The sequence below is a fragment of the Rhagoletis pomonella genome, unplaced genomic scaffold (assembly GCF_013731165.1).
Source record: "Rhagoletis pomonella isolate Grant_MI unplaced genomic scaffold, Rhpom_1.0 Rhpom_scaffold_05244, whole genome shotgun sequence".
Lineage (NCBI taxonomy): Eukaryota > Metazoa > Arthropoda > Insecta > Diptera > Tephritidae > Rhagoletis > Rhagoletis pomonella.
In genome coordinates this window covers 1-12,764 of record NW_023463787.1, presented here as the reverse complement: position 1 = coordinate 12,764, position 12,764 = coordinate 1, and the positions used below count along the sequence as shown (strand labels likewise).

Here is a 12,764-nt window from a genome sequence, read left to right as displayed (position 1 = left end):
GAATATATAATATACGTACATGTGTACAAGTATGCATGCATAAATGTACACATATGTGAATGACACATTAGGGTGGTGCATTATATTTGGAAATATTTAGGCTTAAGGCCTAAACATCCCGGCCCCCTTGCGGTAAGCAACATCTAAATATCGGTCGCGTTTCAGCTACCAAGCGCACATGGTTTTTACAAACAAATGTTTTCTATGTCTTGATGTTAATGATCAAATCAGGCAGCAGCGTCGGCATTCATTAAGGTAGAGTTCGTCCTTCCTTTATGGAGTGCTACTGCAGATGTAAATATAAGTGGTAATTAAGGAAATGTACGTGGTTACTTTTTCAAATGCACTTTATTTAAATTCATTATTTTATTTCATTTTAGAGTATGATAATTTAGATGTAATGTATGTATGTAAAAAAAGGAAAGTTACGCTCTAGAGACCCCGGACAGCACCCAACCAAATATGGTGCTTTGGGCGAGCAGTGGTCCAAATGTTGTGGGCAGTGTCCCAGGTAATAAAATATCTGCGTAAACGTCGGTTCCCAGGATCACGCGTATCGGTGCGGACGCATAAAAGCGAGGGTCCGCTAAGCTTATATGCGCGTACGGCTCAGCCACTGAGGCATCCGCGTTGCTAGATGGGCTTATTCTGCTAAAATTGGGTAGCGCAATAGCGTGAGTTGCTACCCGTTTATTTTGCCCATATTTTCCCCGTAAGCATAACAGACAACCTAACGCGCGTCTCGTCCAGGCGCAACTCTCGGGCTAAGTCAAGTGATATTATAGTTCGAGGGGAACATACGTCGACAAGCGCGCGGATCAAATGTAGGCGCCCTCCAGCTTCTACTTTAACGACTGCAGTCGGAGCGATAGCGATCAGTGGTTGAAGTGTTGGCGCAGCTATGGTATGGTGACCCAAGATTCCGTTTCGGAACGTACGTCGTTTCGATAGCTGGTGAGGCCGAGTCGCCAGTCTACCTTCTTTTTGTGTGCGTCGAGAGGACTTGCGTCTGGGATTACGCAGGCGGAAAGGCCTGGTTTCCGCTCCACGTAACCGGTTCCGCTCGTGCTGCAATAGGGGTCGAAAAGGCCTAGTTTCCGATCCCCCTTCTGCGAATGCGCGGAGAGGCCGAGTCTCCGCTACATCGCCTGAAAGTGCACCTTCTTCGGTATCTGGACGGAAAGGCCGCGTTTCCGTTCCAGAATCGGACGCAAGTAGCGAGATTACACCATCGGAATTTTCTTCTTCCTCCTCCACCTGTTGGGCCCATGACTTTTTCGATGTGCTGGGTTCATCCTCGAAATGTAGTGTCGAGTGGTGCTTTTCGCCACATCGTTTACATCTGCCTTCGCTCACGCAGTCTTTTAATTCGTGATTCATCGCGAGGCAATTAGCGCAGTAGCGTCCTAGTAAGGCCTCACGCAATCTTTCCTCTGGCGACTTCGCACGATACAAAGGGCTAAGCCTGATCGGATGATTTGCGTCGCATAGGCGACATGGTTGCGGATAGCGATGGGCGCGCTGTTCGGCCCTTTTCCTCATTGCGGCAAATTGAGACATCGTTTCCTCTGAAATTGTGTCGATACTTTACGTTGGTTCGAGTTTTACGCTTGATATGAGTTGTTGGGTGGCGAGTGTATCGACATTGGCTAATTACATTAAGGGCATAACTATTTCGCTGATGCATAAGAACAGTTTGGTTTGTGTAAATGGGTTTATCATTCGTACGGCGCAAACTGACTCGTGTAAATTATGTATAAGGCAAGATTTCGACCCACAAAGAAATGAAAAGTGGATCGCACAAATGCCATACATTCCATTGAGCAGGAATGCCTTGGCAAAGTTAAATTTGTATTACATCGAAAATTGTAAATTGCCTTTATGATGTTTGGAAGTGCCAATATTAAGTGAAAAAGATCATTTCCGTTGATGACTTGATCTACTAATATTCGTAATTAGCAGTTCAACTTCGTTGCATGAAGTTGTCGAAAACGTATTACTCTACATTTGGAGAGTTTTTAGCCATTCTCGCAACCCTACAACTAGTCTGCCACCCAAAAAAAAAAGGTTTGGATGCCACTGTAGGCGATACTCGCCTAAAAACAGGGTAGCTCATATGCAGCAGAATACATAAGTTTAATTTCAAATTTTATTACAAAATGTCTTATTCCATTTTGAATTTTACATAAAAATATGTGAAATATTTATAAAAGGTTAGTGCATTGATATGGGCTTATGACAATGCATCTTTTTTTTTTACATTTTTATCCCAACAATAAAATATATTTACGGTACTATGTGCTTTGTTGCAGAAACATCTTTACTGACTCGAAATATATTGTCATAATTCAAGTGGTGGTAAAAAATTCAAGAGTTGAAAGACGCAGTAGAAAATTCAATTTCGCTAAGAAGTGTAGTAGATCTACTGCCATTGCAGTAAGTTCCGAACGCTGACGGACATACTACGTTCACTTTGTGGAATGCATGTATGTATGTACATTGGTACAATTGTCAGAAACCATTCAAGGCGAATTTATACAATGGAAAACCGTATACACACATACAAGGTGAAATGATATTTCTTCATTGAAAAAAAAAAAATGTCAGAATGAATTCAATGGAAATCCGTATACATACACGGCGAATTCATATCTCATTTCAATTATATTTTTCTGGCACGCGGCGGTTGTGTAATCTTAAGGTTAGGTGAGTATGCGTAAAATATCGTATTATATAGCTATGTTTGAATGTAATTTTTTCTTAATTACAGGATGTTGCTGGGCATACTTTCTGCTGGTGTTATTTTTCGGCAAATAACACCAACATCGAGGGACTTAATCGAAGTTACTTCTCGTGAAAACACAACGACGGGCGATTGTTTGCCTTCTGTTTTTTATATTGAAAAAAGAGTTTTTCGGATTTATTTACTAGTTAGCAATACTAAAACAAAAAACACCAAAATAAATGGCGGACCAAGTGAGTTCACCACCTCCAGCAACTCCGAGTGATGCCGCCGATCGGCGTGATTTGCGTGCGGCTATGACTTCCCCAGTTGGTGACTTCGAACCATTTGAGAATGAAGACGAAATCCTTGGAGATCAGACTATTCGAGAAGAGGAAGAAGATGGAGAAGAGTTGTTCGGTGATAACATGATAAAAACGCGTTGATAAAAACGCGTTGAACCAAAATCAATTAACATTAGTCTCTTCGTATCAACATCATAAAGGAAATTCGACCAATTTGGATCGGTTTGCATGCATTCCAACTCGAACAGCTCACGCAAGCACAACTTGAGTATAGACGAAGCAATGTGATGGCGATGCTCATAGCTTAAATCGAAGCACTTGTCCAATGGTACACCTGGCACTAATTCTGTAGTCAGTACGCTGCTTGTGGTCAATTCTTTAATGACCTTCGGTACATAGTACTCGTGATAAGGTGCAATCATCTGCTTAAATTTATCTGTATATTCAGCTTCACGTGTATAATCTACTTCCCAATTTAGTTCACGTTTGGCCACCTTGACCACATTGTCAATAAAGAAGCCGTGCGGAAAGACATCCCATACTTTGAGCATGCCTACTAAATTATCAATATCACTTTCGATGCTTTGCGCAACGCCAGGATATTGAATTTTTATAGCCACTTGCATGCCATCTTTCAATGTAGCGCGATGTACCTGCCCAATGGAAGCCGCCGCAAATGGTTTCTCATCGAAACTTTCCAAAAGATTACGACAAACGGCGCCCAATTGTGTGATCATTACGCGCTCTACTTGCCAATCGGGCATATAGTCGGCCGCCTGGCGTACACGTTCAAAAGCTTTAGCCAGCTGCGGTGACACCACCTTAGAATCCTGTATACTTAGTATTTGGCCGATTTTCAATGGTGCACCTTTGTTGATGAACGTGGTATGTACACATACCGGGACCGTATTCGACGCATGTGCGAACAGAATAAATCTTCATTTGTTGTATCCTACACGGATTTGGCAAATAAAGAGCATGTACTTGCGTACTTCCTACCTGAAGCACCTTTTCAAATGCTAGAAATCTTCGACAAGGTGGCTAAAGACATGGTCTTATCAATATTTCCAACATATGAACGTGTTACAACAGAAATTCATGTTCGTATATCAGAATTGCCTCTTATAGTAGAGTTACGGACTTTCCGGAAACTCCATCTGAACCAGCTGGTGCGTACTTTGGGCGTGATAACAGCTACAACGGGTGTGTTACCTCAACTTTCAGTCATCAAATACGATTGTGTGAAGTGTGGCTACGTTTTGGGGCCCTTTGTACAGTCACAGAATACAGAAGTTAAACCTGGCTCCTGTCCTGAGTGTCAAAGTGCCGGCCCTTTTTCGATTAATATGGAACAAACATTATATCGGAATTACCAGAAGATTATCTTACAGGAATCTCCTGGTCGCATTCCCGCTGGTCGGATTCCGCGTACTAAGGACGTAATTCTTTTAGCGGATCTTTGTGACTTATGCAAGCCGGGTGATGAGTTAGAAGTTACTGGTATTTACACAAACAACTCTGATGGTTCGCTAAACACTGAGCAAGGGTTTCCGGTTTTCGCCACCGTCATTATTGCGAATCATATCGTTGTGAAGGACAGCAAACAAGTAGTACAATCGCTTACGGACGAAGACATCCCTACCATTTAGAAGTTGAGTAAAGATCCTCGGATTGCAGAAAGAATAATAGCTTCAATGGCCCCATCCATATATGGCCACGACTATATTAAACGCGCACTTGCGCTGGCTCTATTCGGTGGAGAGTCTAAAAACCCCGGTGATAAACACAAAGTTAGAGGCGACATAAACTTACTTATATGCGGCGACCCAGGAACGGCAAAATCTCAGTTTCTTAAGTACACGGAAAAATATCGCCACGTGCAGTTTTCACGACCGGACAAGGGGCCAGTGCTGTAGGCTTGACTGCTTATGTTCGTCGAAATCCAATATCGCGTGAATGGACTTTAGAGGCAGGCGCCCTGGTACTGGCGGATCAAGGTGTATGTCTTATTGATGAGTTTGACAAAATGAACGATTAGGATCGAACTTCCATTCACGAGGCCATGGAGCAGCAATCGATTTCCATATCAAAAGCTGGTATTGTCACGTCTCTACAAGCACGATGTACTGTTATTGCAGCTTCTAATCCGATCGGCGGCAAATAACACCAACATCGAGGGACTTAATCGAAGTAAGTACCCGATTAATTTGCTGGCTTTTCTGGGTAAACAGATTTTCCAAATTGCTGCCTTTTCATTGATTGACTAAGCAACGCCATAGTGAGTTATTCAATACCTACTTTTTGTTGTTAACCGTTTATTCGAGGCCTAATTGGTTTGTGTTTTTTATCAGGGATTGCTGGCATAACGACATGCTGCGTATCGTGCGATTACGAACAACAAAACACAAACAAAAAGAAGCGAACCCTTTTGGAGCCGAAGATATGTGAGTTTTTAAATATTTTTTTTTGTATTATTTTAAATTGTTCCTTTCGGGCGGGTCTTACACTATAAACTGCCTACACAGTCTATGCAATCTCTTCCAAATAAAGCGGATAGAAAACCAGCAAGCTTGCGAGGTTGAAGATTTTGAAACAAAAAAACATATCGGGTTAAACTTGCTAGTTTTCTACTGTTTGCTTTTATTCTGAGGCGGAGTAGTTCGCTACTTCTGCAGTTATTTTAATTATGGATTCAGATCTGAGGATGGTCGTTTTTGTATAGCCAGATCAACCCGGGGTAACTCGGGTAAGAACCATCACGCCAAATACAAAAAAAAAACTCAAAATATACTCCATGGTACTAAAAACAAGTTATCTCAAAAAAGGTTAGACATGGGATCCCTCCTACTACCTAGAAGTGGAATGTTGTGGTAAAAGGAAGTGGAATGTAGTAAAGTGGTGAGGGGTAATTTATGAGGCGGTTGTTGGCTCCGAGTTTCCATCGTTGTATGGCGGGAGTAGAACCAACTTCACCAGTGGTCTTGTGACTTGACCTTTCTCCGTCGAAATGTCCACTACTCGTACTCTGCTGTCGGCACCAGGGTGTACGTTGACAACTCGTCCTAACCTCCACTCAGTGGGGGTTAAGTTGTCTTCCTTGATGACGACCAGATCACCAGATTTGATATTTTCTTTGGGATGCTTCCACTTAATGCGTTTTTGAAGTTCGGTTAGGTACTCTGTTTTCCATCGCCTACAGAAAGTTTGATTCAGTGCTTTGAGTTTTTGCCACCGATTCACTATGGAGGCAGGAGTTTCATTAACGTCTAATTCTGGTGGGGCTAGAAGATGTCCACCGATGAGAAAATGGCCTGGAGTAAGCGGCTCCAGGTCAGTGGGGTTATTTGAAGAGGGACTCAGTGGCCGTGAATTGAGGCATGCCTCAATACGGCATAAAAGAGTACTAAGCTCTTCAAAGGTGTATTTGTGGGCGGACGCCATTTTCTAAAGTGGCTTTTGAAGCTCTTTACGCCCGCTTCCCACTGTCCTCCCATGTGAGGCGCTGCAGCGGGTATAAAATGCCACGTCAGCATTTGATGATTGTATTTCGAGATAGTTTTTTCTCGGGTTTCAGACAGAAAAGCTTTAAATTCAGATCGTAAGGATCGTGAGGCTCCGACAAAGTTAGTGCCGTTGTCGGAGTAAATATTTCTCGGACATCCTCTTCTAGCCACGAACCGTGCGAACGCCGCTAGAAAAGATGGGGTACTAAGATCACTAGTAGCTTCTAAGTGAATCGCTTTTGTCGTGAAACAAACAAATAAACAAACATACCCTTTAGAAACTCGACAACCTCTGCCGCGGTAACTTTTAACATCAAAAGGTCCAGTAAAGTCTACCCCCGTATTGGTGAAAGCGCGAGTAAATGTAGTGCGTTCCGGAGGAAGAGTTCCCATAAGTTGAGTTTGTGACCGTTTTTTAAAGATAATGCATGTCTTACAATTATGGATAGTGGACCTGATCAAGTTTTGACTTTGGGAATCCAGTATTGGGTACGGATGAGGCGTAGCATCAGTTGATTCTCTCCATGCAAGCAGACCTTGTGAATAAACGATACAATAAGGCGGGACAACCTGCTGTTATACGGGATAATGCTCGGGTGGCGTTCATTGTATGCTAAGTCCTGGGATGCTCCAAGGCGACCTCCGGCTCTGATGATGTCATGTTTATCGATGAACGGATTAAGCGGAAGGATTTCACTCTTCGCATCGATTGGTTTTTTAGACTTCAAGTTTGCGTATTCTTCACCATAATAATGCTTCTGGTAGATTTTTATCAGGATTTCTGCCGTTGTTTTAATTTCATTAGATGAAATTAAACAAGAATTTTCCTGAAATTAAGCTTTTGTTTTGGAATGAGTTCTTCGATAGAATCTCATAACATATGATAAAACTCTCAAAGCTCTCGGTAGATCGGAAAAACGGTCAAGAATATCGATATCATTTGCTCTTGTTGTCCCATAAGTGTGTGCTCTTTTTTCTTCAACTTCTGTATGATAGTCTGTTCCTTGAGCGGGCCACTTGGAGTTGTCTTCTTGCAGCCAAGAAGGTCCCTGCCACCACAAAGAATTGTTGACCAATTCTGACGCAGGTAGTCCTCTGCTAGCCAAATCGGCTGGATTTGAGGCCGAGTCTACGTGTAGCCAGTCCTTCTCCCCTACTTTTTCTACGATTTTCGTAATTCGGTGGGCGACGAAGGTTGACCAAGAACAAGGCGGCTTTCGTATCCATGCGAGTACGATGGTCGAGTGCGTCCATAGATGTGTCTTCACTGGTCCTAGGTTGAGGTTGTTGATTATAGATTCTATGATTTCTGCGAGCAGTACTGCTCCGCAAAGCTCCAGTCGTGGTAGCGATATAGTTTTGACGGGGGCTACTCTGGTTTTTGCCAAAAGTAGATTGACCAAAATTTTGTCATCTCTTTTGACACACATATATGCCGTAGCCGCATATGCTTTTTCTGATGCGTCGCAGAAACCATGTATCTCTATGGTGTCTCCAGGTGAGAAGTATACCCATCGAGATATTCTGATATTATCTATTTCGTGGTAATGTCTCGTAAAATGCTGCCAACGTTCTAAAATAGTATCAGACACAGTCTCATCCCTGTCTGTGCCTTCTAGCCAAATACTTTGCATGAGTATTTTGGCTACGATGACTATTGGTGCGAGCCATCCCAGTGGATCGAAAAGCTTGGCAATCGCTGACAGCATCGCCCTTTTCGTAATAGTGTCGTGCTCCTCCAATGGTCTGACCATAAAATAAAATAAATCCGTATGGGCATTCCACCTTATGCCCAGAGCCTTAACCGTGCTGGTGTCTTCGAATGCTAAGAAATCTTCGCTAAGAAGGTCCGTTTTTGGGATGCCCTTAAGAATTTCCTGACAATTTCAGGTCCATTTCCGTAGTGGAAAACCAGCTGATCGTAACACTTCTGAGATTTCATCTCTTGCTTTAATGGTAGAGTCGACGCTATGTCCTCCAGCTAACACGTCATCCACATACATGCACTTTCGTAGTATGTTAGATGCTATTGGGAAAGAATTCTCTACATCGTCGGCTAATTGCAGAAGTGTCCTTATCGCGAGGTAAGGTGCGCTATTAATCCCGAAAGTGACAGTCTTTAATTCATATAGACTTACAGGTTCGTTCGGGTTTGTACGATAAACTATTCGCTGGTATTTGGTATGGTTGTTATTCACCCAAATTTGGCGGTACATCTTCTCGATGTCGCTATTAAAAACGTACCGATATAATCTCCAGCGGAGTATTAATATTGGAAGATCTGCTTGGAGTACTGGACCTGAGTAAAGTACGTCATTTAAACTTGTACCATTAGCCGTCTGGCTTGAGGCATTAAAGACGACCCGAACTTTTGTAGAGGTGCTTTCCGCCTTTATCACAGCGTGATGGGGTAGAAAGTAATTATCGGAAGAGTCTGCTGAAATGCTACCATTTATCCTGGACATGTGTCCCAGTGATTCATATTCTGTTAGTACCCTATTATACTCCTTTTGCAGGACGGAATCCTTTGCAAGCCGTGTCTCATTCCGGAAGAACTGAGAGCATGCTATTTTAAGAGAGGGGCCTAGGCAAATGTTTGCTGGAAATTCCTGCCTAAATGGTAGCGAGACTACATATTTTCCATCTGGGTTTCTCTCAGTCGTTTTCCGATAAAGCTCTTCACAATACTTGTCGTCTTCGTTTAAATTTTTGTTTTTCGGTATATCTTCTAGTTCCCAGAAAGCTGTTAGTTGTTGATCCAAGGCAACTTCGCTATGATAAGAAACTATGTTGTTTGTTGGATTTGGTGCTTCTGTGCGACCGGTTAAAATCCAACCGAACACGGTTTCTTGGGCAAGAAGTGTACTGAGAACATTTTCCTTCAAGCCGCACAACATAATTTGGGGATAAATGTCCCCCCCAAGTACTAGGTCTACTTCTTCGTTAACGTAGAACCTTTTATCTGCTAAAATCAGATCTGGAAATGCCTGCATAGTCATAGCGCTGATATGGCAGAATGGAAGATTTCAAGTTAATTTTGTCAGCACGAGCACTGTTGCATGTAGACTAAACAGTGGGTCAACAGGGGACCGTAGTTCTATGTTGCATGCCTCCTTGACCTGAGCAGAGGTTGAATTCGTTATGCCTGAAACTTTGGCATACATCTTCTTAGATGGCAGGTTGATTCTGCGTTTGAGTCGTTCTGTTATAAGGGAACACTCCGAACCAGAATCAATGAGTGCTCGTGCTGAAAAATCTGTACCATTGAGACGTATATTTACACGAGCCGTTCCTAAAAGTACACCTGAGTTCATATTTGCATAATTAGACTTAACGTTTTTGCTTTTACCGGAGTTAGTTTTATTGAAGTTACGCCTTGCTGCAGCTTGTTGCGAGGTTGAGGCAACATCTTTGGCAGAGCTCGGTGGCGTTTGAGGCGGTGTTTCCTTTGGCGGAATTGTCTGGGTGTGCAGGAGCGTATGATGTCGCGAGTGACACGTGCCGCAATTGAAAGGGCTTGTGCATCTTGACACAGTATGTCCAGAACTCAGACAATTCAGGCAAGCATTGTTGCTCTTTAAAAACTCTATCCTTTCAGTTGGCGTTAGCTTTAGGAAATGGGAACAGCGGCGTAATTTGTGCTCATTTGTTTGGCACATTTTACATGTGTACTTGGTTACGCTTGTTTGGAACGCGCCAAGTCTTTTTATGGGGGCTTCTGAGGGATGTCTGGTGTTTTGCGGCTTTGACGCTTTTACAGACTTTGTGCCCTTTATGCCTGACATGGTTTCCAAGGTTTGAAACCTATTCGATAGGAACTTGTCCATGTCTTCCCACTTTGGTAAATCTTTCTTGTGATCTATGGTTTGTTCCCATAGAGCCAGCGTACAGTCGGGAAGTTTAGTTGAGCATAGATATACAATAATTGCATCCCAATTCGAGATGTCAATATTATGGCTCTTGAGCGCTGATAAACAATTATTTATATCGCGCTGCAACTTCTTCAGTGAGCTACCACACTCATTATCTATGGAAATTAGGTTGAAAAGAATTTTTAGTTGCGTATTTATGAGGATACGCTTATTTTCATATCTCTCACACAGGTTATTCCAGGCCGTTTGAAAACCTTCATTGGTGAGTGGACATTTTCTTACTATGTCTTTGGCTTCCCCTTGAGTCTTCTGATCCAGGTGAAATAGTTTCTCAACAGGGGTGAGCCGCTTGTTTAGGATGTATATGGCTGTGAACATGTCACGGAACGATGGCCATGACAGATAGTCGCCCTTGAACACATCTGTGTCACACGGAGGAAGGTGAATATTGTGTTCACGAACCGACTGATCTTGTACATCCTTCTCTGCATTTACAAGCGTCTCAGACTGACTAGCCATTACCGACATGCATTTGACATAGCTGGAAAACGAGCCCTTATGTTTCCGTCTAATTGCTTTAATGTCATCTTTAGAAATTCCTTCTTTATTTATGATCGCGTCATAAGCTACTTTGGTCTTTTCCCACAAAGCCTTTAGTTCGTCTTGCTGTATTGCAAGGCCGTGTTTGTTTTGCTCTGTGGCTGGTGTGCTATTGTAATCTGATTCAAATTCGATTACAGATTCTGCCAAACGAATAAAGGTTTCCATTGCGGTAATTGATCTTCAGATTACTCTTTACGAATTAAAATTTGTTGTAGTTTTCGAAAGAAGTATGTTCACTATAAATAGGAATAGACCGTGTATATTCCAAACTGTCGTATATGTATAAATGCACAGCGAAACTTTTGCCAAATTGTCGAAAAGAGTATAAGAGTACCAACGTAGATTGTTTAAACTCTACGAGCCAAAACCCAGAAGCAGTCAAGAAAACACTACGATTTAAAATTGATATCTCTTTCAGAAAATTTATGATTTTTTTTATTTTTTCAGAAAAGTGATAAGCATATGTATGTATATATATGTTTATGTGCTACTCGCCACCCAACACTGCCGACGAAGGTATATATATATATGTATAAGCATATATGTATGCACAAATTCGTGTGTACACCCAACGCAACGTCGTCAAAACTAATCCAAATGGACTTAATTTCAATTTTTACCAGCAAATATTTCGCAAATGGACTGAATTTAGCGTGGTAAAGTGATTTTTGTGAAAAAAAATGTGAAGGAAATTAAAAATTTGAGGTTATGTGACCTCAAACACAGTGAATCAGTGTAATGCAAATTTAAGAAATGTGCTGCACGAATTAAATTGCTTAAGCACAACGAAATTGAAAGTGAAATTTATCGGCGCTTTGTTAACTCGAGTAGCAAATCGAATGTGGCAAGTGGCAAAATACCAAAAAATTGTTGCAATATGTAGTGAGCCGGAAAGCAATGTGTGCTGCACTTTGATATTTAAGTTACATATATGCCACTGTTCACTGTGATATGTGTAGGTTGCACGGTGCACCAATTACGAATTGTTAATGTCGATGGACACTCTTCACTGCGGTTATTTGTACAAGTTCAACTTTTTCTTTTTTTGGTTTTTTCTCACAAATCACTTCAACTCGCTTGTATTCACTTTGAGGTTATATCTGGTAATTTTTTTTTTGTGCACTTGAATTTGTAACCACGTACCTTAGTTTCCTAGTAGCTGGTGAAACTGCTTGTTGGACGATGATGTTATCAGTGTTTTTCTGGTTCGTGGCACGAATTAGTGTGGCTGTGGCTGTAGCAGGATCGCTGTTATGTGCAGCTTGATGTGACCAAATTCCTTTTTCGTAGAAGTGGCTCAATTACTTTTTGGGTTCGCTTTTTCTTCTAATGTGGACTGTATGTTGGTTTCACGGCTCGAAGGACCAATAAAAACGTCAGTGTAACGCAGTGCGGCTCAAGTGTGGTGCGCAAAATGGTCACAATGAGGTTTGAAAATAATAGGAAAAAAAGACAAATAAAACTCGGTTTAGTTTAATGGTTTTATTAATTGTCCAAGTATTTTGATTTGATTTAGATATGTTGGTTTACAATGGTTTTACCTGAAAATAATGTGGCCTGGTAGCTGCAGTCCTTTCTCCTTGGTCTCCCGATGTGAAAGTGAAAAAATCTAAAGCCGTGATTTTCGTTCGAACCGCCGGACAAAGAAAGGACGTTGAGGGGAAATTCAACGAAAGATACTTTATCCGGCGGGAAACTTAAACTAACGGCGCGAATATATAATATACGTACATGTGTACAAGTATGCATGCATAAATGT

At 41.9% G+C, this 12,764-nt stretch overlaps 3 protein-coding genes across 3 annotated transcripts; 1 reads left to right on the top strand and 2 right to left on the bottom strand.

Annotated features, from left to right (window-relative positions):
* Positions 1-690: 690 nt before the first annotated feature.
* Positions 691-12,353, bottom strand: LOC118755072. The gene is made up of 2 exons (XM_036489924.1): positions 12,149-12,353; positions 691-1,568 (listed from the first exon to the last, which is right to left on the bottom strand). The coding sequence occupies exon 2, from the start codon at positions 1,558-1,560 to the stop codon at positions 691-693; it is 870 nt and encodes a 289-aa protein (XP_036345817.1). The 5' UTR covers positions 1,561-1,568; positions 12,149-12,353.
* LOC118755070 (atypical kinase COQ8A, mitochondrial-like) lies at positions 3,099-3,791 on the bottom strand. Its single transcript, XM_036489923.1, has one exon. It carries the CDS (start codon positions 3,789-3,791, stop codon positions 3,099-3,101), a length of 693 nt encoding a protein of 230 aa, XP_036345816.1.
* LOC118755073 (DNA replication licensing factor Mcm2-like) lies at positions 3,734-5,072 on the top strand. The gene has a single exon (XM_036489925.1). The coding sequence runs from the start codon at positions 3,915-3,917 to the stop codon at positions 4,674-4,676; it is 762 nt and encodes a 253-aa protein (XP_036345818.1). The 5' UTR covers positions 3,734-3,914; the 3' UTR covers positions 4,677-5,072.
* Positions 12,354-12,764: the final 411 nt, after the last annotated feature.